This window comes from Ambystoma mexicanum, chromosome 4p, assembly GCF_040938575.1.
Source record: "Ambystoma mexicanum isolate Mex_15411 chromosome 4p, UKY_AmexF1_1, whole genome shotgun sequence".
In the NCBI taxonomy this organism is placed as follows: domain Eukaryota; kingdom Metazoa; phylum Chordata; class Amphibia; order Caudata; family Ambystomatidae; genus Ambystoma; species Ambystoma mexicanum.
The window spans coordinates 1,170,949,574-1,170,974,071 of NC_090927.1; the positions used below are offsets into that span (position 1 = coordinate 1,170,949,574).

The following is a 24,498-nucleotide window of genomic DNA, read 5'->3' on the forward strand; positions in this document are numbered from 1 at the left end:
TTACATGGGGCAATGGACTTGCCCTCGCTCCTTAGGCAATGAGCTCGACAGGTGCTCCCCGAAAGGCTAACTATGGTCCACTTTGGACTCCAGCCCATACAGATCAGAGCCATAGCCTGGATTGTCTAGTATGGCAGGCCTGAAGCTAATGTAGTTGGGCCCACAGCAATGACATTAACATTTGTGAATGCCAACACAGCTATGTTGAGTGGGCATTTGCAGCTTGAGGGTGGGCCTGGGCCGCTCAGGCCCTTCCCTGTCTATGCCTCTGATCCAAATGCGACTTCATTGCCACACATGGCTTGATATGATTTTGAGGAAGGCATCAAGCATACACACAGAATCTGGTGCAACAGGAGGACAACATGCTGCATACTAGACAAGATAACACATTAAGGAAAACATGAGACGTTACAGACAACTGGGTCTCATTATAAGTGTGCTGGTCTGAAAAGAAAGTGCTGGCAATGAGGTTAATTGGCATTTTTCCAGTGGAGGTTACATGGCTTAACTCCAGCCAAGAGCTGGAGGCAACTCAGGCCCCCGCTGGCATTAAACAGCATGTATTTCCGGCACCGGTATTACCAGTGCCTGAAATACCGGCAATTCCCCATTCCATGGAGTCCTATGGAACTCCATGGAATGGGGAATTACTGTATTTCCGCTGCTTGTAATATGCCAGTATTACCAGGACATCAGGCGGTGGAAACGGTAATTCCGTTTGGTGGTATCCCACCGGAAATACTGGCAGGGTGCCACCAAACTCGGAATGACCCCCAATGTCCTCATTTACCTGAAAATGATGCGGCCTGATTAACTCAAAGAAGTTGCTTACAAACATGAACGAATGCCGTCCCAGACACACAGACATCCCCAGATTTGCTGCTGCAATGTGTCTTTTTTAAATGCATGAAATTATGAGAAATGTTTTTGTTTTTAGCACCCTTACTATAGTTTTTTATGATGCATCAGTAAATATATTATGGGCCACAATCATAAGATACCTGAACGCTGCCTATCTTAGAAGTCCGAAGCCAAAGCCTCGGCCGGAGCAGGAAGCTTCCATTGCTGCATTCATTTTAAACAACCTAAAATGATAGTTTGCTTGGTGGACAAGCCTAGCTCATAGGTAGTCTTATGAGAAACTGAAGGGATGTCACCAGCTGGCGCCAACAGAGTCCGATTCTGTTGCGCTGCTGGAGCATTATTCTATCATCCGGCTGAGATTTGTGGACAGCAGGCCTCCGCCTATTGTTAGAGCCCTCCTTTCAAGCATTTTGATAGGTCGAATTTCAGGAAGAAGTAATGCAGCCGTTGAACAACCTGTGGCGAGAATATGTTTTAAGGGACAAGTCTGTGTTCTTACAAGTAGATCATTAGGGGCTGCAACGCTGGTTGTTTAAACACTGTGGCTGCCCAGTGTATTAAAGTACCAGAACAACTGAAAAACGCCTGTGCCGGCGCCCTCTAAAATCAAATGAAAGGTCTTGATGTCATTTGTTGTGTGGATAATTTGTTTATTTTCATTTTACTTTCTTGTTGTTTTACCCTCGACACGTGTTTCTCCAAATTAAATTATTTGGTTAATCAGGAGGGTTTTTCCATACACTTCCAATCATACAATTGTGTTTGATGCTTTCTTAGAAGGATTCGTGAATGATTGGTTTAGAAGTTGAGGTGGTAAATGCAAGGTTTCCAATGTTAGCCAGTGATCAGCAACTGGCGCTGAGAAAGGTTTTGATCCTTCTGTCTGGGTGTTATTATAAGGTGGACAATTCCTTAAATTATCTTGATTTGAAGCAAAGTTGCTTGGTAGGATTAGGCTTGATCACCGCGGTGTAGCTACAAAAAACGTTTCAGCCTGCAAAGTATAAGGCCATCTTTGTCACACAATTCCATGCAGCTGCACGATTTCCTTGTTAGGGACTCTGTCCCAAGCAGGAACATAAAATAAATTAAAAAAAAACTATAGTAAGTTGATGATTGGCAAGCACACTTTGGATCTTTGGTAATCTTCTTGGTGCAGGCAGCCCCCCAGGCAGTTCTGGTTGACGGTATGCTGAAATGTACTGCTTGTTCTACTAAAAGCCGGGCAAGCGTGGTGACACTCACACATCTAAACTTTGTTGCGCATATTTGTATCACAGAGTGCAGAAGTGTTGACGGATAAATGTGCCTGTGAAGGGGGTGCGTGATCAGTGACCAGGGTACGCAGTGTTACCTGGATGACAAAAGGTCGATCAGAGGAGACGCTTGGAGTGACCTCAGTTGGTGAAGGAGACCAGGCTACAAAAAACGGACTCTGCTGCATGGAAAAAACAGTGTCCAAATAGTTCTGAGAAGGTTGTTTTTTTTAATTACATGCTGCCAAAACAATGTGAGATACGGTCAGGAATATCTGCATGAGTCAAACACTTCTCCTGATTCTGTAGAGGAAAGCAAGTGAGGGAGTAAAGGAAGGAGAGAGGTCCCGGGGAAGGGGAGGATTGCCGGAGCAGGCGGACCTGTTTCCTTTGAAAGAAATATAGGGGTACCAATGATTTGGGTGTGCTGCACAGCATGCAGTGTAGGTGTAACGCATCAATGACATATGTAGCCGGGGGTTGCGGAAGAGGAAGAAGGAGGGGAGCATTTGTGGAAAATTGAAGCATAAAACAGGCCTATGGGAGAAAAAGACATAGCTCAGGTTCAACCACACCACCAGTCTACACTGTGAATACCCCCCAATGCTCAGGGAACTGTCGGGTGAGAAGCTAAGTAAGTAGGGCTAATTATTAATACTCTCGACAACGTAAGACCTATGTTGGCCTGCTGTCGCTTGGAAAAAACCACTCAGAATGGAGTATTTCTTGCAGGCATGATATCATGACACTGGCTTTCTGAAGCCAGAGCTTGTTGAAGGTATAGCCCTTGATATCTCTTTAGGATACACATTGCTCAATCAGGGATGCTGGCCAGTCCCACGCCGACAATCCTGTTACTTTTGCTTCCGGCATGATCCCCCTTAATGTCCCCTTGTAGAAATCCTCTTCTGGGGATTCTGAAGCGGGCATGCACGAGGTGAGGGCACTGCCTCTAGTGCTTCATCTGAGCCAGTCCCTTTCCCTCTTAAATAGAAGTATGTCTTTTGCCTCCTGCTCTTGTGCATGATTGACAGGCCATTTCTTCCACATTGCCGCCCGGTCTTCATTGGCCATGAGACAGGACCTCACGAAAAAACATGATTGCGACAGGGTTTTCGGCTGCCTTTTCCAGGGGCGCTGCTGGGGTGGTGGGCTAAGCGGGATAAAGCCCCTGGTCTTTTGGTTGTAGCCCCGGATAGAATCTCAGGAGCTACAACCAAAGGCTAGCTATCCAACCAGTCCCGACAGTTCCGACATTAGCTTAGCCTCGGGTCTTTTACAGTCCTAGCAACCCCCCTGGCCTTTTCTATTCCCTATCCTTCACACACCAGCACTTTTTCTATAAACTATACATGCCCACATCACAGGAATAGCTGGAAGAATCATCATTCTCTCCCTATTGAGCGGCGCATAATTCTCTGCATGACTCGACAGAACAGCAACACACCATACTCATAAGCATAACATAAAAAAGACTATGGGGGTCATTACAAGTGAGGCGTTAAGGGGTTAACAGCACCGGTGATGGTGCTGGAGCCGTTAACTCCTTACTGCCCCATTACGAATCTGCTCGCGGGACCTGCATAGGGCGCCTGGTAAAACCAGGTGCCCTTAGCGGGTCCCGCTAGCAGACCAGGGAGAAACAACAGGCCTGTTATTAACGGACCCGTTGTTATCTCCCTCCCCATTCCCATTGAGCCCTATGGGGGCTTGAATGGGAATGGGGATGTACCGGGTCCGGGTTCCTCGAATGAGGAATTAACGGGTCCGCCAAGGTTGGAATGGACCAGTAATTCCTCATTTGAGGAACCCGGACCCGGCACGCAGTAAGGGGGTAACCATGCCGCAATTTGCATCATGGTTACCTCCAACCTTGTAATGACCCCTGATGCCCCCAAATGTAGATCATGGAGTGTCTCCATGAACCACACATGAGTTGTGCAATATCCAACTAGCACAAACTATTTTTGTATAGAATGATCAACGCTGCTATCCTGGGGGTAGACATCACACACATGAATGATGCCTTTTGCTTCTATTTAGACTCTATGGTTGTTTTCTCTCAAAACAAATGTGTGTTATATGTAGCAAAAATGTGCAGCATAAAGCATATGCAGCATGATAGATATTATCAAAGTCCTGTATTATTCTTGCATTCTGGGGCACTTAGTCAGGAATTGCCCCATCACATATCCAGGACGACACGTCCTAGACTGCAAAGATAAACACTAACTGGCCCACCCTCTACTGAATGGAGTGGGATATGTTGCCATGCATGTGCTTAAGGACAGGGACCTTCTCCTGGAATCTAATGTTCCAGATCACATAACTGCCAGGGGGTGTCAGGCATCAAAGTTGCAAATTGCTCACCTTCAAACCGTTTGTCAACAAGGAAGGGGTTTCCAGTGTAGCACAGACTCCTTCCCTAAAATACCTCCACATTATGCTCACTCCCTTGTTGTCTACACCTCCCACCCCCACTCCCCTTCAACAGTCCTCTCCCGCTCTCTCTCACCTTTTCCTCCTTCCTTCACATTTTCTCTCTCATGTTCTTTCTGTTTTCTCACTTCCGCCACAACTCTCTTTAGTATCTTGTAGTACTGCCTTCCTATTCTGTCTCCTCCCTTCTTGTTGACTTTTCTTTCCTTTCCACATTCTGCTTCCTCTCTTTCTGTCCCTTAGACTGTGCTTCTCCTCCTTCTCACCGTTCCCTCTGTTCTTCCTCCCTCCTGTTCTAGCCCTCATTTCTCTTTACCTAACGGTCTGTCTCTACTCTTAACCTTTCGCCAGTTTTGTTTTGTTCTCTCTCCACCTCGGGTCTTGTCCTCTCTTGCTCTGCTTCCACACTCAGCTGTTGGCCTTTATGTTACCATTGTCCCATCCTACTGTTCATATTTTGCTCTGAGATAGTCAAATGTTCCTGTACCCTCTAAATAGCAGTTGCTCAGCGCCAATCTGTTAGACAAAGAAAGAGGACATAGACAGGAGAGTAAGGAACATTTCCCTACTTACCAATTTTTTGCACATCGATCCTTCGCAGCATCAGAGCACTTGGGATGGTATCGTTGTAGTTTGCTAGTCTACTCTTAATGTCGTCCTTTGTCAGGGTAGCGTTGTTTTTTTTGTTGTAAACCAGAAGAGCCCAGACCACAAAGCTGCAAGTTAAAGCGAGTTTGTTCATTATTTGCAAACACATTGCCAGTAAATGCACTGCTTTGCAGCAATGTACAGCATGAAGAACAGAACGGAAGCCAGGATACGCGGCGCGCTAATGCGGTCCAGTGGCAGTTATTTCAATGTTACCACACAATTTAGTCATGGTTAACCACAAGCCAAGGGTGCTTCATGTTACTGTTTTGTTAGGAGACACACCTTGCCAAGTTCAACCTTTTCCACACTGCCTATTTAAATACCACAATTCCGTGGTCACTTATGAGCACACATGCATACAGTCAGCATTCGGAAACAATGTTAAATACTGAGAATGTCTCTAATACACACAGGTACAGTGCAACTTTCCAAGTCTTCCTTCACAGTCTGTGTAGTGTCACAAATAAAAAATAATAAAGGACTTCAAAATCCATCTCAATTTGAAAACTGTACAACGTTTTATTCTATAATTTTAATGATACCTTCTCATTAATTGGTTCGTATTGGATCCATTGTGTATGCCTTCCACCTGTTTCACAAAGTAAACCAAAACAATGTACAACGCTAAGCAGAACAGGGATTGTAACACCTTTTAATAAAAGCTTTTTCCATCTAATAACTCATTTCTCCGCTCACATTATTATTCCAAGCTCAAGGGCCACTTGTGCACAGCACAAAAACGTACAGTCACTCATTTTATTTGGCCTGTGCTACCATGCCGTGTGCCTGATGTCATTGTGATGTCACAAACCACTTTCATGAAGTCAACTATGATGACATTTTTTTATTTTTTTTATTTGAACTTTTACTTATTTACAATAAGTTTTATCAAAATTTCGCCTCATCTGCAGCCGAAAGAAAAGAGAAAAAACTTCACCAAACTACATAATCCTTCCACACTAACTGGTACGTAGCAGTGGCTGTTATATGAGAACAAGGAACTAAAAAATAGCCTTTTGAAATCGACGCCCTACGCCACACCACCCTCGGGCCCTTGGCGATTTATCGGTTCAAATGCGAGCTCGAGTAGTTTGACCAGTGCAATGGTCCATCTCGTTTTTTTCACCAGAGATCAGTCTGTTCCACATATCGTCAGATTTGAATATCCATAGGTTTTCCACCAGCGATGGGAGGTAGATGTTTCTGTTTGCGTTGGTTTTAGAGCAATCAATCACCACGTGTTTAAGTGTTTCAACAGATGAATCCTCCTTACATAGGCAACATCTCTTGTCGGTTGTGGTTCCTCGAGTTGCTATGATCTCTCGGGTGAACAAAAGGTTCAATCTCAGTTTCATGGCGTATATTCTGATCTTCTTGTCCAGAAATATTTGGCAGTAGTTCATCGGTTTTCTCAGTTTATTAAAAGCCAGTGGCAGGTGGCTTAAGAGTTTGTTCCCCACCGCTTTCTCTATTGTCAGGATCCAGTCCATCTCTTCCATTTTTCTTTTGATTCGATCTGGGTTTTCCTTCAGCTCTACTTCTGTACATGCTATTAGTGCTAGATCGGCCTTTCTGGTCTTGACCCATGTTTTCAAAGCCTCACAATTGCCTGTTTCAATTTCCTCCTTCATGAAGTTAAAAATGGGTAATGTATGCACCATGATTATTCTCCTGTACAGTCTCCTGGCGCTTTGATCTACCATCGACGCTAGTGAGACTAGCCCCAGCTCTCTCCTGATGGCCGGGATGGCAGTTGATTTCGGAAGGCCCAAAAGTGTTTTCCAAACATAGCCCTCTAGTTTGCTCCAGAGATGGCGTGGTATATACAAAGAAGCTTCCATTCCATATGTCATCGCGGGAATGACTTTAGCCTTGTAGAAGGTTATCGCTGGTATTAAGGAGAACTTTCCAAACTTGGAGTCAACCACTCTTGTCTGGGAGGTTAGACATCTCACTTTTTCCAACAGTTGGTTTTGTGCACTCATGTCTGTTCTTGATCTGTCCATCTGGACCCCTAGATATTTGATATTTTTGACAATTTCAATTTTGGTCTTGTCGAGAAACCAATTTAGTTTTTTCGTTGCTTTATTGGTTACTTTTTCAATTACCAAAATTTTGGTCTTTGTTTTGTTTATCTCCAATTGGTTTTCAGCGATGTATTTCTCCAGGTTTACTAGTTTTCTTTGAAGCCCCACTTTGGTCTGATCTATTAAGATGACGTCATCGGCGTACAGAAGACGTGGGATTTCCATTTTCCCGATTTTAGGATGAAAAGATCTTATTTTACTTTCTGAGAGCTGGTAATCGCCTAGAAACGCTATGACCAAGGCCGGGGCCAAAAGGCATCCCTGCTTGACCCCTCTATTCCCCACTATCTCCTCGGAAAATGCACCTTGGAGGTTTAGTTTAACTCTGATTTTTGTGTGCGAATGAAGAGCTTTTATTGGGTCGAGTATTTTTTTTTAGACAATTCCAACCTTGAAGTTTCAACCACGATCTGTTCCTGTCGATCCTATCAAAAGCTTTCGAAGGGTCAACAAAAGCCAAGTAGATCTTTGGTGCACCTTCTTTGACTTTGGCTTTCAAGATGTTTATTACCATTAGGTTGATTGTTGTACAGCCATTTTTTTTAAAGCCCGTTTGTAGATGGTCTTTTGAAGGGCCGTCTTTTTCCCAAATTCTGAAGTGAGCTAGCAGGAGGGTTGCATAGATTTTCCCTATTATGTCCAAAAGGGCTATTGGCCTGTAACTCTCAGGTTCGTTTCTAGCTCCTTTTTTGTAAATCGGGACTATCACCTTTGATAGGGATCATCTTTGTTCTACCGCATTCAGCGAAAATCTTGCTAATCATTTCTGACCATTGTTTTGGGAACATTTTTAAGTCCACATTCGTCAACCCATCAGGACCTTGGGCTCTCGATGTTTTAAGTTTCCTTATGGCTACTTCGATGTTTTCTGCGTTCGAGAGGTCTTCCCAGGGTGTGTTGAAAACCTGGTTGATCATTGCTGGGTCTTGATTTACGCCTTCAAATTCCGTTGTAAAATAGTTGATGCACCTTACTTCCGCCACAGCATTACACTGGACTGCACTTTGAGGGCTATTCTTTGCTTTTATGACATTTGATTTCACGCATAGAGGAAAGGGCACAGAATGAATGTGGGATGCCGCTCCAATGTCCATGCGTTTCACGTTGCTCCTCGCAATAAGTCCATTGACTTAGTTCATAGAATGCCCGGGTTTGTTGTGAGTCCATCAGCATTTTCATATACACATAAAACGTACTGGCGGGCACATGAAGGTCATTATTGACCTTGTCTCAGCCATACAGAATGGTCGGAATGGAGTCAATAACTACGGGTATGGAATTCACTCCAAACATTCAGATCAGAAACAGACAGCAAAAGAACGGTAAGCATGTCTGTGCGTTCAAGAAACAGCAAAGCAATCTTCCAGCAAGATTGCTTTCAAAGACACTCTCCCTCGCACTCTCAAGACAGGTAACATTTAATCTTCCACGCATGAAGGCTGTGGGGTATGTGCCACCATGATTTTATGAACATTAGTATGCGCTTCAGATAGATTTAACTTAAAAAATGTGGATTAGTTGGTTAGAAAATGTCAACAGCAATCCAAATAATGGTTGGGCATAGGCACGCGCTTCGGGCATTTTTTGAGTTCTGAGTGAATAAAGTTAGTTGCTGACCACTGCTTTATAAATGTCTTTCGATAAGTTTAAATCTGGCAGACCCCACCCCCATTGTAATTGTAGGCATGCTAATATCCCATGCAGAGGCACCCACCACAAGACATCTAGTCAAATCCTGCTGCCCTCTGTATACACGTTTGAAGTGAACCTTTGTTGGTAAGTTTTGAAAAAAGAACACATGTTCGGGTAGGGTTCTCACACTACAGACCTTGCTATGTCCGAGAAGTGAGAGCTTTGGCCAAGCCCATCCGGTCAAGTCCAGTCCAATTATCTTCCATATTTGCTAATAGCTCGCATGAAACAGCTGAGTATAATCAGAGGTCACCTGAATCCCAAGACAGCAGAATATTTCTGCCATACTTTCAACTGGGTCCTTTACTCTACATCTGGCGCCATAGTGTGGGCCTTACTACTATTTACCTTAATTTCAGTTTCCTCTGCTCATGAAATGTTACTGGTCTGGCACAAGAACAGCAAATATCGCTGATGATTTGTATTTAAGTCGATCCCTTACCAGCCATGCATGTGCTGTGGAACATAGCACATGCAATATAATAGAGAATTATCAGGGGAGCTAGTATTTGAAGAAATGGAATAGCATCATTTGTGAACTTTATAAATACTAGCCTAACTACACATGATCAAATATCCACCCTATCAGGCCCAGCTTGTTGCCTCCCTAGGGTAGATTGTCACCATAAATTGTATACTTGTATATAGCAAATTGTTATATAGTAAACTAGAAAATGCATATAGTGAAAGTGACCATGTACTGTTTAACCTATGTATCCTTGTACCAGTGTCTCACTGGAAGTTATTGGAACACTGTTTGAATTTTCTTGTAAGATGTCTGTAACAACGCTGTGATACCCAAGGGTTTGGGCGTTTAACAAATAAATAAAATAAAAAATAAAAATAAAAATAAATGCATTGTTTTCAATCCAATCACTTCACTCGAGATGCAAACCCCCTTTTGTAATGAATTACAGTTCCCATGCACTAGCCCAATTCGTGTTGTTATTGTCCATTAGCACTCGCAGCAGAGTTACAACCAATCAGATTCCCTGAACGCCAGCCAGAATCTCCAAGTATAAGCGCCCATTCAAAGACACTGCTCCCCCATGCACTAGGCATGCGGCTCCCATCGCTATGCTCTTCCTCTTCGCTTTACACCCCAGATCTCTCTCCCACCCCAATTACATCTCCAGCGGAACCACACGCCACCTTCCACTATCTCAAAGTTCAAGAAGCCTCCATAGTAAGTGACAAGGGCCCCAGTCCAGAGCCCCTCTGACCTCACAGGCAAAACAAGCCAGATGATAATAGCGTTACGCTTCGTGTTCTCTTGTGGTCTTGAGGGTAAGAACCTTAAGCCCTCACCAGGTTCTTGTTTCTCTCAGACCTACCGTACGGTGCCCATCTTCCCTTTCCATGGCGGCCATGAGAAGCTGAGAGGAAGGTGTGGCTGCGCCGGCAAGGGCCGCTGAAGCCGAAATAAGGTAAGTGGGAGGTGTGGGGGGAGAAAAAGAAACAGGGACGGAGGGTGGGGGGGAAGATGGTGGCGTGGAGAGCCGGCTGCCAGGCAGCTTGAAACACAGCCTTGTAACGGTGGTTCAAACTTGCACTCCTCGCCACCTGATTGGCTGGAATGTGAGGCATTTCCATTACCTTTACACTGTGGACTTTCCTGCCTTCCAGGACTAAGGTGTTTGAGAAAGAGACCCATGTGGCCTTGAAAGCTAGCAGACAAAAGTATGTAGTCAGCTTAATAAAAGTATCATTGGCGAAGAGCCACCATTGTTTCTTGCTTTTTCTATAAACACAACAACAACCTGCACTGTTCAGATGGCTAACACTGTATTCATATCTGTCTTTATGACAGATGGTTTTAAGCTATTTTCGGTTTCGTGTTTGTGAATCACTTAAAAGGTTATTATCTTCAGTTTAACAGAAAGGAAAACAAGTAATTCTTTGGGAGTTCGCCTGTCATGACCTTACAACATTTATTTTAAAACACTGAGGAAAGACGCCTCTTTAAGCCTGTGAAATAGCCCTCTGGGGGCCAGCGGGAGACTTTTCTGTGGTTTTCTTCACTTAATTGCTGGCGACTAATCTATTACCACCCCACAATGAGTGTGCGCTGTAAGAGGACCGAGAAGCCCTCTAATACTCATCATTCATTTCAGCGTTTGTAGCAGTAGGTGTCACTTGGCCGCAGTCAACACCAGGAGCTCAAATGCCCCCAATAGCATATGTTTCCCCTTGTTAGGTCAGGACAGAGAGACCTTTAGCTCTCTGCCAGAGCTCTGGCAGCAGAATGCAGTGGGTTCTTGGTGTCAATCAACTGCTCCATAATGCGCACAGCGTGCATCACGGTGAAGGCCTGTAAGAGAGTCAGACATTTTGTAGAAACAAGCAACATGCTAAAGTTGGAAGGAGCATGTGTGAACGTTCCCATTAAAAGCTTGATGTCCGTTCATGGTGATCAGTACGTTGTTGTGTGTTCCACTTTTGTTCTGCAATCCATAACGTGTTACTTATTGTTAATATTATTATTATTTATATCACTACCGCTGTTTTTGTTGTTGTCTATTCTTGCCACTATGCATTTGTTAAGAAAGTACACGGCAAACCCACACTATATAATGGTCAACATAGGCTGGAGCAAATTTTAATTCTACCGTTTTATTTCTGTTTTGTAATGGTGACCATGATGGATTAGGACACTCATAATATAAACCGTTGTGAGGCTCCCAATCTATCATGGCTGCCATTATAAAAATACAGAAAAGACTGACTTCTATGGTCTTGTGTCTTAAAGCACTGGTGAGCATCGACACAAGAATGAGCTGGGAAAAGATGGTCCGGAGGAGGAGCCAGATCACACACATTCCTTGCGTGGGACATTGAACAGGCCTGCTCCTTTCAGGCACCTCTTCCCTGATTGCAAGCATGTGTCACCATCCTTGCTTTTTCTTTGGCTTCCACTCCCGGGGCGCTCCACTACAGCCCTTGCCATCCAGGAGGAGGCCTGGGCTGGGATGGAGGGGCATCAGAATGAGGATCTGAGTAGTGATCTGGGAGAAGTGGGAAGCAACCAAGAAACAATGGAATTGGTGAGTGGATTGTTCCCAGGAGGCAGAGAACTATTAGTAGAACGATCACCTGATCATAGAAGCCTTCTCTACACAGATCGGCAGGTTTGGTGATACCTGTAAGAACCATTTGTACTCCTCACCAACCAACCATTGCAAGATACCAAGAAACGAGGACTGGTACAGCACAAGGCAACTTTACAAACGTTGACACGTGTTGCAAAGCTCAGGTGCATTTGGTCCATAATTGCATTTTTGCCCATGCAGTCTCTCCTCCATTATAATGGACCTTCTGCAGCCTTTGCAACAAAGAAAGCCCTGCCATAATATAAAACAAGCTAAAATGGCTGCCTTTGCAAAATGAAGAAGGGAAGCCACTGCTTGTCCTTGGGATAGTGCACTATTTGTTATCCTCTAACTTTCCAAAGCCATACCTATGAACTCTGCCAATGATTGTTTTCTATCTTGCGTGTCGCTCTGCCACACGTTTGCTTGGATGCTCCTCGTTGCCTATTACACCCGCACACATGGAACATAGATCTCCATCCCATGCATTCTGGTTTCCTCAATCCCATCGTTCACACATGGCATGACACATCTCCCATGATACAAGTAGGTGGACATCAAAGAGGGGTACATACAAGGCAGAAAATGAGTCTTTTAAACATATATCGATTCTTTTGGCTATGAAAAGAAAGTAAAAGACTGCGTTATCAATAACACAGTATCCAGGAAGAGTTCATTGAAATGCACTATTGTTCAGTCTGAACCGCTTACAGCTGGTGGGATGATACTTGACCTACATTTAAAACTCATTTGAACAATAGTAAATACTTTAGGTTTACTTTTTGACATTTGTGTTATGTTGTGCAAGCAAAGCCTTAAAAGTATAAAGCCTAAACCAGTTCCATTTTCAACAATAAAATCATACCCTAAAATTAAAACCATTTAGCTTGCTTTGTAGCTCTCCACCCACGTTCTTTTTAATAGCTGTACTGTTGACTGTGTTGAATGGACAGCCCCCAAGGGTCACACCAGGTTTTCTGGACTACCACTGACTATGTAAATAATTCCCATTTAGATTGTTTAGACGTTTATCTTAAGCCTTGGCATGGGGAGACCACCACGGTGGTAGATGTACCGGAGTATATGACTACAGCACTACATCACATTTTGTGGCTATCCAGAAAACCTGGGGTGAATTTGGTCCTCGAAGACTGGAGTTTGACGCTCCTTGATTTGGTCATGTTCTCATTCTCAGACACTGGTTGAAAGAAACTTCTACTTCAGCAGACAGACACAGAGGCATACTGAGGAGTTCCTGATTAGTGACAGTCAGGTAACATATTTGGTAAATTGGTAAGGGGTGGAAGGGGCCAAGACGCTGACAAAGTTAGGACGGAGTACAGGTGTTAGAAAATCTCTCATGTACTCGCTTTAGAATCTTATCGCCTTACCGTGACCCCTGCGCTATGACATGACGCCATCTGGGAACTTCACCCCCACCCTGAGAGTCACAGCAGCCACAGGAGCACAGCTGTGTGGTTTTACTGTGGTGTCAGAAGAGGCAGAGAGGACATGAAAAAGAAGAGCACAAGGACAGCAGCAGCATTCAAACGTGCAAAGAAAGTCACTTAAGAAAATAGTCCCATGTTCAAGAAGCCAATGCTGACATTTGAAAGTTCCATCCATATTACCCTGTTTCACGATTGCTCACATACATTGATAAAACATTGTAGTTCCTGCATAAACATGCAGCTGGCATGTTCAAGTGGGATATGGTCCAGTGGCACTGCAATATGTTTTACTACGCACTTTCTGTTAGACGCGGGCATGATCCTGACCTTCCTACTGTATTGCTGCAAAAACAATGGATTAAGATTATCCAAAGACTGAAGCTAGGTTGTGGAACTTTGAAAACTGGGATTCCCACCAAATCCAGGTCTGTGTTAGTGACACCAAAAAGGCTTCAGTAGGATGGACGAGCATGAATCTATAAAGATATCACTGCATCTTCCAACTATCACAGAGATGAGGGCCATAATGAAGAAGAATTGGGAACCTGAGCCATAAAAGGTGAATTACTCAATAACAAAACACTTGACAATCAAAGCAACTGTATGGTGAATCCTGCTAATATTCAAAGTCTGTTTTCTCTTCTGGTCCAGCGCATACCCTGAGAATGACCATTTTTTACTGTCCACCGCCTGTCATTTTCTACATCTTTCTACTACATCAATTTCTTGAGTATTTCTTCTCTTTCATTCCCAACCCCAAGACCAATGTATCATTCCGAAGTCTGCTGTCTATTTCGGGCCTTGAACTGGCTGCTTTGTCACTTATGTCTGGAAGTGGCACACAGATGAAGGAAGGGTAAGGGTTGATGCACTGGACTTTATCTATGCATGCCTCCATCTCTGAGACGCTACTGTGGGTATCTGACACATCCACCTAAACCAATAAATGAGAAGAAAGAACAGTTTCCTAACCAGTCGTCTCCTAAAATCGTATGGGGAAGGGGAGAAGCACAAACGCACACGCGGCTTCCGTCGGGGTGGATCTGCTATTGCAGGCATGGAATGCAGCTGTTTCCATGTCTCCCACATATACAAGAGGTTGCATTACTGGCAACTGTTACTGTATGGCCATGTAATTCCTAATGCTCAATGCGGACAGGACAACGTTTGGTTGCTTTTCCTCTTCCACTGCCCAAAACACATGTCTCCCTAGTTCCTTCTCCTATCTCCTTGTGGTGAACTGTAACACCAAAATGATGCATGTCTAGTTGATCAGCATGATGTCACTCTATGACCATTTTGCTTCACATTCATGAAATCTTCCCCCATATCCGCTCCCTTACAGCGATCTTATTCGGTTCACAAGTGCTGGGGATCTAGGGCTAAAATAGTGCTGCAGCCTCTTCCTTGGCCTATCACACAGCCCCTTCCAATACCTTGAAAGTATATGCCCATGCTCCCAGTGTAGCCTCCCAAGATCCACCTCTTCTCAGAGGGTATTGTACAAAATTACCTACTCCCAAAAATTCGACCTCCAAAAGTCTGACCCCCAATTTTCTGCATATATATATATGTGGGGGAGGGGGTAAATGGAATAAAAAATGTATAGGGGTAAGGTGGGGAGCTGCGAAGGGTCTCCCCACATATATATTTGTGGAAAATTGAAGAAAAAAAACAACAACAAAAAATTTACTTTTGAGGGTCGAACTTTTTGGGTTCAGTAAAATCACGTAGATCCTTCTCAGAGACACCAGAGAAGCTGGCTTACAGACTACCCGTATCCCCAAACACGTTTTGCATTCTACTTTTCCTGGCCCGGCACACTCCCCCGAGCACCTTCACTTAGAACCCGCCATCTCCTCTTACGCACATGGTGGGCTTCCTTGGTGAATTCAATGCTTCATCACCACACCTCACTACACCTGAACCGCATCAAGATTCAGGTCAGGAGTGTGCCCTCGTTGTATACAATGCCAACCAATGACCCCTGTTTGTAAGCGCTCACGATTTTGGCAGATGAAAGAACCAATGTCCATGGAAAAAAGGTCTAAACAATTAGCTTGTTTGAAGAATCTGACTGGAACGCAGGGGAGCAAATTAGACATAACAACTCCTAGATTCAGTCTCCAGAAAGAGTATGTATTCCCCTCATGGAGCCTTCAAGAATGCCATCACTGGAACAGCCCATCATTAGAACATGCTATGGCAAAGACGCTCAACATCCTTGGGCCAGCTTCAGCGAGAAGAGTCACCCAGTGAACTACCCCAAACCTTCAATGTTGCATACGTAGTGCACACCATGATCACTCATTACACTATCATATGAAGCACACCATAGGATGTACTTGGTACTCTGTCATCACCACCCAGGGATACTAGAAACATTGTCAAGAACCAAACCAAACGTATGGAACAAAATCCAATACATCTATTCTTAATTCTACTCAAATTAATAAAAGACAAATCAAAAAACATGTATTCACTGACAAAATCAATTCAAGAAAAATGTTCTCATTGGAGAAATACATTCAAAATGAGGGTGCACAGCAATTACCATAATTTCGTCATAAGAACAGAAGTCTTTCACAACAAAACTTGAAAAACTTAAAAAACAAGCAGACTATATGAGCGATGTCACATCAGATGTAAACCATCCACACTCCTTCATTCTGTGAGTAGTGCCTACTTGAGATATTCTGCAATTTCTAACATACTTACTTTTTAATGTTCAACATATATAATGATTTGACTAACCAACCACATATTTCAAAGACAATCTCAGCTTAGACCTCACCAAGGTCGCCTTAACTAGACTAGACGTCTGCTTCGACACATGGGGATCCTTCCACCCATTGACTATCCATTCACTGCAGAGTTTCTGTTAGCGCACAGGTCCAGGGAACATTGTTGTTTTATGTCTGTTAACTGTCCTTTGGATACCTATAGACCCATTCAAGCCCAACTCAGAACATACACCAGTTTGTTCTCAGCCAGCCATCCCCCCTTCCATTTCCGCTCACCTAACAAACCTGCCTCTCTCTTCAGCAGCACCCTTATTTCATTGTCTTCACCTGCCTATTTCTTCTACTTTCCATCATGCATCTTGGTTTCACGCTATTCCTCCTTCTGCTCACTCTTCTCTTTCCCTTCTCTCATAGCCGTCCACCTTAACTTGGTTTAACTTCTGCATCAGTCCCCGGCCCCCCATCATCCTCCTTCCCACCTGCACCAATTGTATTATTTAATGCACCAAGTGCTAATCACCAGAGTTCATAGCTTGTATACTGAAAGATAAAAAACATTGCTGAGGAAACACATTCCATTCATGCGTGGTGAGTAAGTAGCCTCATCCCGCATGTGAAGCACGCTGCGAGCAGGCTACAATTTGTCCGGTTCTTGACGATGTTCGATATGAGACTACCAAACTATGCCCAATGCAGCTCTGAAATTGTTCTTTAATGGCTCAGCACAATATGTTTGCTATAAACCCTTTCTATTAAAGATACCAAAAATAGATATGCATGGAAAATGTATTTGAACACAGAATGTTCCAAACTCTGCAGCGTATCCTTGACATTCCCGTAAGTGTCATGGAGCCCTTGCCGTGACACTAGCTGTAAGTCACCTCACAAAACAAAATTAATTTCAGATCAAACCCCCTTCCATACCAGTAATCCAAGCTGAAAGTTATACTTTGGTGAAGCGCCTTGGATGCATTTTAGTTGTCCTTTTTAATGGCGAGAAAATTGCTGCCTCAGCGTTTTCTTCGTCTCTGCCTGATCACATCTGGAGCACAGTTCTCCTTCTCCCAGATCATTGGTCAAGAAAAGCCAAACCACAAGCGACCATGTGCAAAGATTGGTCAAATGAGCTTAGCACGTGTCATGAAGGGGATTACTTTACATTTATTGGCAAGGTAATGCTTACAATAAGAACGCTTCTCGGATTTCTAAAGATGTCTTCATTTAGTATTTAGGTCAAGTAGCAAAATGTATATATGTATGGGCCTTTGTTTCAGGAGTTGCATTTTCTGGATGTGTATTTTGAAGGGGCACTTTACTGTGTCCATAAACTGCTGCGCTAAAGTTGCTTATAGCATTGGTGTAGGTCCTTTCGATGATGCTGGCAGTCGGCGTCTGGGAAACCTGCGGTGCGCATGTGGAAGACATCCTGCGGATGCCGTACTCGGTTTCCTATCCTCGGTCACAGATGTTAACTTCATCCACATTTGGCAGAGGGCTGTCTTTTTAGGCGGTTTGCGCAGAAAGGGCTGTCCAACTGTTCATGTGGCTGATGGTCATAAGCGCTCTTGCGCTAAGCAAGTGTGCGTGTGGCTCAATAGTTGCTCGCTGCAATAAACAAACCACTGGCACCAACCACAGTGCACTATGCCATGCCAAGAAGCAAAAAGACGATGCGCGGATCTGCTTCTCGAGCCGTGCTCTAGAATGTGTTCCATAGCTAAAGGCCAGTCTTACAAGGCATGCATGTGACAATACCTTACCATTTCTGATTGCTTGTTCACCCGCACCCATGGGAAGGGCATCTTTAACATAGCAGCTGGGGTGGGGGGTCACAAGCTCATATTAGGTGGAGGCAGGGCTCATGCAAGTCAATATGCCACTGCTGGTCAAATGCAAATTAGGTGCCTCCTTTCAAGTGGGGCACAACTTCCTTGTGGACCAAAATGGTGGTTCGGTTAGCCTCGTGTAGTGGCACCAAAGGGCTGCCTACTAACAATTCCTTTTTGTAGAACCATCTCAGCCTAGACTGACAGTAAGGTAGAGCCGGAGAAAAGAGGGTGGCACTGAGGCAGGATTCAGAGAAAGGGAGGCGTGGCAAGAAATACATGGGAAAATGCAACTGGGGGAAACGGCAGAGAAGAGAAGTGGCATGAATGACGAGGAAGGGGAGATTGATTCATGGGGCATCATCTCTCTCAATGGACGTTGGGAAGGAGGGCAACCTTGTTATGCCACTGATCCACCGTACTTCAGCCCGCACGCTTTACCGCAGCGTTTGCATGTTGGGCGATGGTGCCGATTTACACTGGGTTGTTTGATCCCACTGTGAATGCAGGAAGCTCTATCTATAAGTTCTATGAGGAGTGGTGCATAAAATAGGACTGGAGCTTGTTTATATAGGGAGGATAGCTTAGTGGCAACATGCTCGCCTTGAAAGCAAGACCACACGAAGCAACACAGGTTCGATCCCCGTGTCCGTGCTTAGAAACTTCTGGGTATTTAAGCACGTTATAAATATGCAACTAAGACAACAACAAAACAAAAAAACGAAAACAAAAAAATGTTCTAACAGCGCCTCGATGCCCCCAGGCTGTGTGAGCGCTTTCAAAATGCAAATAAATATAATTGCACCAGTCCTATAATACGTTGGGGTGCGTGTTTCATGCCTTTAAAAAAATATATCGAGTCACCCTCAATGTTTTTTCCAGCAATGATATCACATATAACCAAAAAAACATTGTTCAGCAACTTCTCTTGATACAAAAGCTTTGGTGGGAGTAGATGACCGCAATTACATTTTCAAAATCACAATGGCCCTCATTACGACCCTGGCGGAATTCGGAAAACGATGGCGGAAATGCAATACCGCCATCGAATAGCGCTCGGTGCGACTATGACCCGTCACCGCAAAGTACGAAGCCATTAGCGACACCGTAGTGAACGCCAACGCTAACTGCACCAAGCACGCGCGCGCGCGCCATGCCAAACCGTAAACACCACCATGGCGCAAGGGTACGCCAATTCCGACCCTAGCGGACATGTACCTAACGCCATCAAGCATGGCGGAATGTACCATTCCGCCATGGTGAGAAGTACGGCATCGCGAATCAACCGTAAACGGCCCCACTGAGTGCCTGTACACCGCTCCCTGCCCACAAAGTACAACTCCCCGTAGGTGCAATGAAGTCACAATGCAACCAGTGAAATGTACAAGTCACCCATGCATGCCAACGAACAAATGAAACACAAGAGGGGCCAATGGGAGCTGCAGGGCACAGATGGCACGAATACAGAAGCCATCCCAATGGACATGACCACAGTCCCCCACCAAGAAACGCACGCAAACACAGGCACCTGTGACCAGCAATATTCCGAAAATCACATCATTCCACCAGTCCACCTGGCTGACCGGCATCTGTTACACAAAACCCAATCCCCCGCCCCTGAGCATGACAACATTCAAACAGTCATATTGGCAGCCCCCATCCCTGACCTCACGGGCTTCGTAGGCAAACGCGCCCAGTACAGTACCACGCAACTAAACTCCGAAGCTGGAACCCAATGCAGATCTCCTCACAATACATCGCTCCCCAAATAGGAATATGCCACATCACTTGCAAAGAAGAACGCTACACGGGCCAAATCAGAATAGAAATTTAATGCACAACAAAATCACCAAGCCCATACAGCCATCAGGCCATGAACTCCAAAACACATTTCACCATTGTGGGCTGCATCCGCAAGAAATGACCAGCCACTACTTGTGTGACGCCCTGTTCCATCATGGTACACAGAGCCACATTCACGTACGAAAAGGCAACATGGAAGCGCACAGAACCGCAGGGCCGTCCCAATGGGGAGGCACTAGTCCAGCTGAAAGGCCGAAATGTTGCTCCGAGCCACCAGTACTGCGTAAGGGCATGTGGCCCATTGGCGATCGTCCCATAAGCTCGTAATGCTGCTCCACTGATTAACACGAAGCAGCAGGTGTCGGGAGTAAAAGCCATCTGCAGGAGTGGCATACAGATGGCAGTGGCAAAAGGGGAGGAGATACCTGTCAACCAAAAGAAAAGAAAAAGAACAGAATGGCCATCAGAACTACATTCGAACAACTCACTTCAATGATCACACTAAATCCACAGCCATATGCATGCTAGCCCACTCCAAAGGTTCATCACCACCCAAAAACCACTTGCGACTCATAACTATCTATATTGAGGTGTAAACACCATCACAAACGAGTGTACCTGTGCATGCGTCTGTCAAAACAGAATCCATCAGATGGGATTGGTAACGTGCATGGACACAAGTGTCTGAGGGCGCGTCGAGACAGGGAGGGCTCAACAAGGCCAGATAGACGATGGTCCCACTATGGCAGCCCTGCATCACATAGCGTAGGGGAGGCGGATAGATTCCAAGAAGCCCTGTACATGGCAAACTCTGTATCAAATCACCTGCCCATGCATCCATTCATCATTCCCTCATCCCGGGATTAAAACGCCTGAATATTTACTCACATAACATTAGAAATATCCATTGAGTCTGTGCGTTATGCAGCCTGCAAAATCCACAGTGCCCCAGCCCGTAATTCCAGTGTAGTGAAGTAACATGTATTTGGGAACGTCCGGCCTCATCGCCCACGTCGCCATTGCGCATCCCAAACCATTCATATCAATCATTGCATCCTCGCCATGGCCCCTGTCCCAAGGACATTGAACAATAGTACGTTATATTTGCAGTCAGACCTGTGGGCATTTCCTCGCCGCTAGCTGAAAACCGAAAGCGCCGCCCTTCGAATTCCTCATTTGCAACATCACGTCGAAGAGGCATCTGTGGCCGTTTGAAATCACTAATTAATCCATCGAGTGCGGCTGTGTGTGAAAATGGCAACTGCCTTCACCCACAAATGGGACGCCCCGCCCGTCGTTGCAACTCGGTACAGTGATGCATGAGGGTCCACCGTTACTCGAGTACTACGTTCCACTGACCCTTCACAAGTCTGTTCGTGACTGCACAGATAGAATGTGAAACAATGGGACCACAGCAGAATGAACATATCAACCAATGTTACACGGCCATCGGGTACAAATACATGATTGCAATAGCAAGATGCCATTCCCCGAATTGCAGCGTTGTGTGCGGGACGTGCTCGGCCAAAGGGGAGAGCAGTTTGCACAGGTGGAATGAATCACCACAGGTGGAGGCCATACAGCCTGAAAACACATAAATTGCACACCCAGTCTCCTCCCACAACCACACCGAAATGCTACCGGCAGGACTCGCGATGTTGGCCCTGGGGGACATGATAGCACTGCAAGTACTCCAACTCCAAGAAGAAGACGAACACCAACTACAACCGGCCGCACGGAGGAGACGCAGGAGGAGGAGGAGGGCAAGGCAGGGCCAGCAAGGGCCGCCAGCACAGCCACTACCACCACGCAGGCAGCCCGCAATCCCACGCCTCCGAGCACATCCGTTCAACCTCACTGATGAGCAGATCCACACCCTCTACCGTCTGGACCGGGACACCATAGCCGCCATTGTGGACATGACACAGGCTGACCTTGTCAGCATGATAGATAGCCCAACCGCCATCCCACCCCTACTGAAGGTGGTGTCTGTACTACACTTCCTGGCCACAGGCACCTACCAGCACACAGTCGGACAGTTGCATGGCATTTCTCAGCCACTGTTCTCACGGACACTATTGCAAGTGCTCGATGCCCTCCTGCAGCACGCAGACGACTACATCTCCCTACCACGCTCGGAGCAGGAAATTACCAACACAAAAGTGGGATTCCATGCACTTGCCGGCATACCGGGTTGCATTGGTGCCATCGACTGCACCCATGTGGAATTGGTCGTCCCACATGCCATGGAGGCCCAGTACCGCAACCGAAAACAATTTCATTCTCTGAATGTACAAATGGTGTGTGACTCCAACAGGATCATTACACATTGTTGTGCCAGATTCCCTGGATCAACCCATGATTCTATGGTCTTGAGGAACTCTACAATACCACGCTACATGGAGCGACACGCAGGGAACAGATCCTGGCTACTCGGTGAGTCTCATTACATGCATGATAATGTGGGGTATGTGATTCGGCAATGACCTGGCAGGAAGGGGGGGGGGGTGTGCGTACGTAGCAATGGCATTCCACATCATACGTTTATCGTCCACATACAGGTGATGCCGGATATCCACTGAAGAGATGGCTCCTCACACCAGTCCGGAACCCACGGGACCAGCATGAGGAGGACTACAACCATGCCCACTCACGTACCCGTGTAGTCATTGAACAGGCATTCGGCCTACTGAAGGGTCGTTTCCGCTGCCTCAGCAGGTCTGGCGGGGCACTCCTGTACCGCCATGAGAAGGTTGCAAAGATGGTGATGGCATGTGTCATGCTCCACAACATGTGCGTACGTAGAAATGTGCCCATGCCCCCTGACGCAGAACTGCAAGCACCTGATGATGGTCATGATGAGGGCGGGGATGTGGCAGCACCTCAAGGAGTCTGCGAGGCACCGGAGGGCCGTGACATTCGTCAGCATCTCATTGATGTATGCTTCTAGCACTCACGCCTGGTGGCTGATACATGGACACGGGATTCGTGGCACTGTGTGTGTCTGGGACATGCACAATATGGACTGTACGCCTATGATGGCCTAGTACACAAAGATCAATGTCCACACATCTCATTGGTTGATCGTGCACTGTTTATGGCATATGTGATATCATGTTGTTACGGCGCCGTAAACCCCTTAACGCCTGAGTCAGAATGAGGGCCATAATCACAGACAAAATACCGGTAGGGTATTACATATTCCATGGCTTCCATATCTTCAGCTTCAACAAAGAATTGCCGTAGACCTCAGCAGGTACACCCACAACCCCTTTACCTCAGTCCCATCATGTCTTCCCAATTTGTCAGTTCTGTCATCCCTTTCCTATGCTGGCTTCTCCCTACCCCTCACTCTGCCCTGTTGCCTGTCTTCTTCCTGCATAGAGTAAGGTCTGGTTACCCTAGCCGGGGGAACAATATGCCAAGGTACCAACACCCTAACCTTACTACCAAGTAATTGCTGCAGAATGTAACATAACATATTTGCACCCGCATTGTTTGGGCAAGCCATTCTCTTTCCCCAGCTTTACAAGGACGTTTGCGACCCCTATAACACATCATATCTTCAACACCTCAACCTTTCTTAGCAGCTCTGTCTTACTTTGGACTAAGGCTTCTGAACAACGTTAAGCAACATTTTCCAGCTTTACACAACCAGAACATTCTTGATTTCTAATTATATGACCAAAGCATTTCAAATTTGGAGTAGAGTTTTATCAAGTAAGGCCAAAAGGATGGAAGGACGATTTGAAGGATTGGTGAATGTGACCACGCTGTTTATTCAATCTTTTCAAAGAGCAATGCTACCATTATCTAACTGAATGAAACTCATTTTGGCAACTTTGGGAGGCTCAAAGTCTGTGCCAGCCTGCACGGTCTACAAACCATTCCCTGCAGCTTCCACACATATCTTTGTATTACCCTGCTTGCAAAATCCTTGCTGGCACTAGGGCCCGAACTTGTATGTGACCAGTTTCCTTGGCTTTATTTTGATTGGTCATTTCCTGACTGACTGGTGAAAATCCAGTGAATCACTTACTGTGGGGAGGCCAAAACTAAATTCAAAGGATACATATGAGGACATATCGACACTGCATGTTACATGCACCATGGCAGGACCAGGACTTGGTGGGCTGTCACTATCCTCTAAACCACTGGTCTGCAACCTGCGGCTCCTCGGATGTTTTAGACCACGACTCCCATGATCCCTCACCATTGACTATGCTGGCTAGGGATGATGGGAGTTGTAGTTCAAAACATGTGTAGAGCCAAAGGTTCAGGCCCTTGCTCTAAATGAACAATATACAAGTATTAGTATATCCAAGAAAGGTTCCCACAAAGCTGCCTTAATGTTTCTGTGGTGAAATATTTTGCTATAATCCTGGTCAATCTTCTTGGGGGACTTTCCCATGGTGTAACAGACCTCAGCACGGGATGCTACTGCTGCCTCCGCGCAGTACTGAAAATCCCAGAGATGCATCTGTTAGAGGCTAACCTCTTTGAATACTCAGTTGTTTCCTCGCTGGCGGAACTACTCCCAGAGACATGCACATCTGTACATCTACAGGGAACTAGTAGCCCCCAGACTGGCAC

At 45.5% G+C, this 24,498-nt stretch overlaps 1 protein-coding gene across 4 annotated transcripts in view; it reads right to left on the reverse strand.

Moving 5' to 3' along the window:
* Positions 1 to 24,498, reverse strand: part of ADGRG6 (adhesion G protein-coupled receptor G6) — a 606,009-nt gene that overhangs the window by 130,824 nt on the left and 450,687 nt on the right. For all 4 annotated transcript variants that reach the window (XM_069606809.1, XM_069606811.1, XM_069606808.1 and 1 more), the window contains one exon: positions 5,136 to 5,278. In XM_069606809.1, the coding sequence (XP_069462910.1) occupies positions 5,136 to 5,278 (143 nt within the window). The remainder of the gene's footprint in view (positions 1 to 5,135; positions 5,279 to 24,498) is intronic.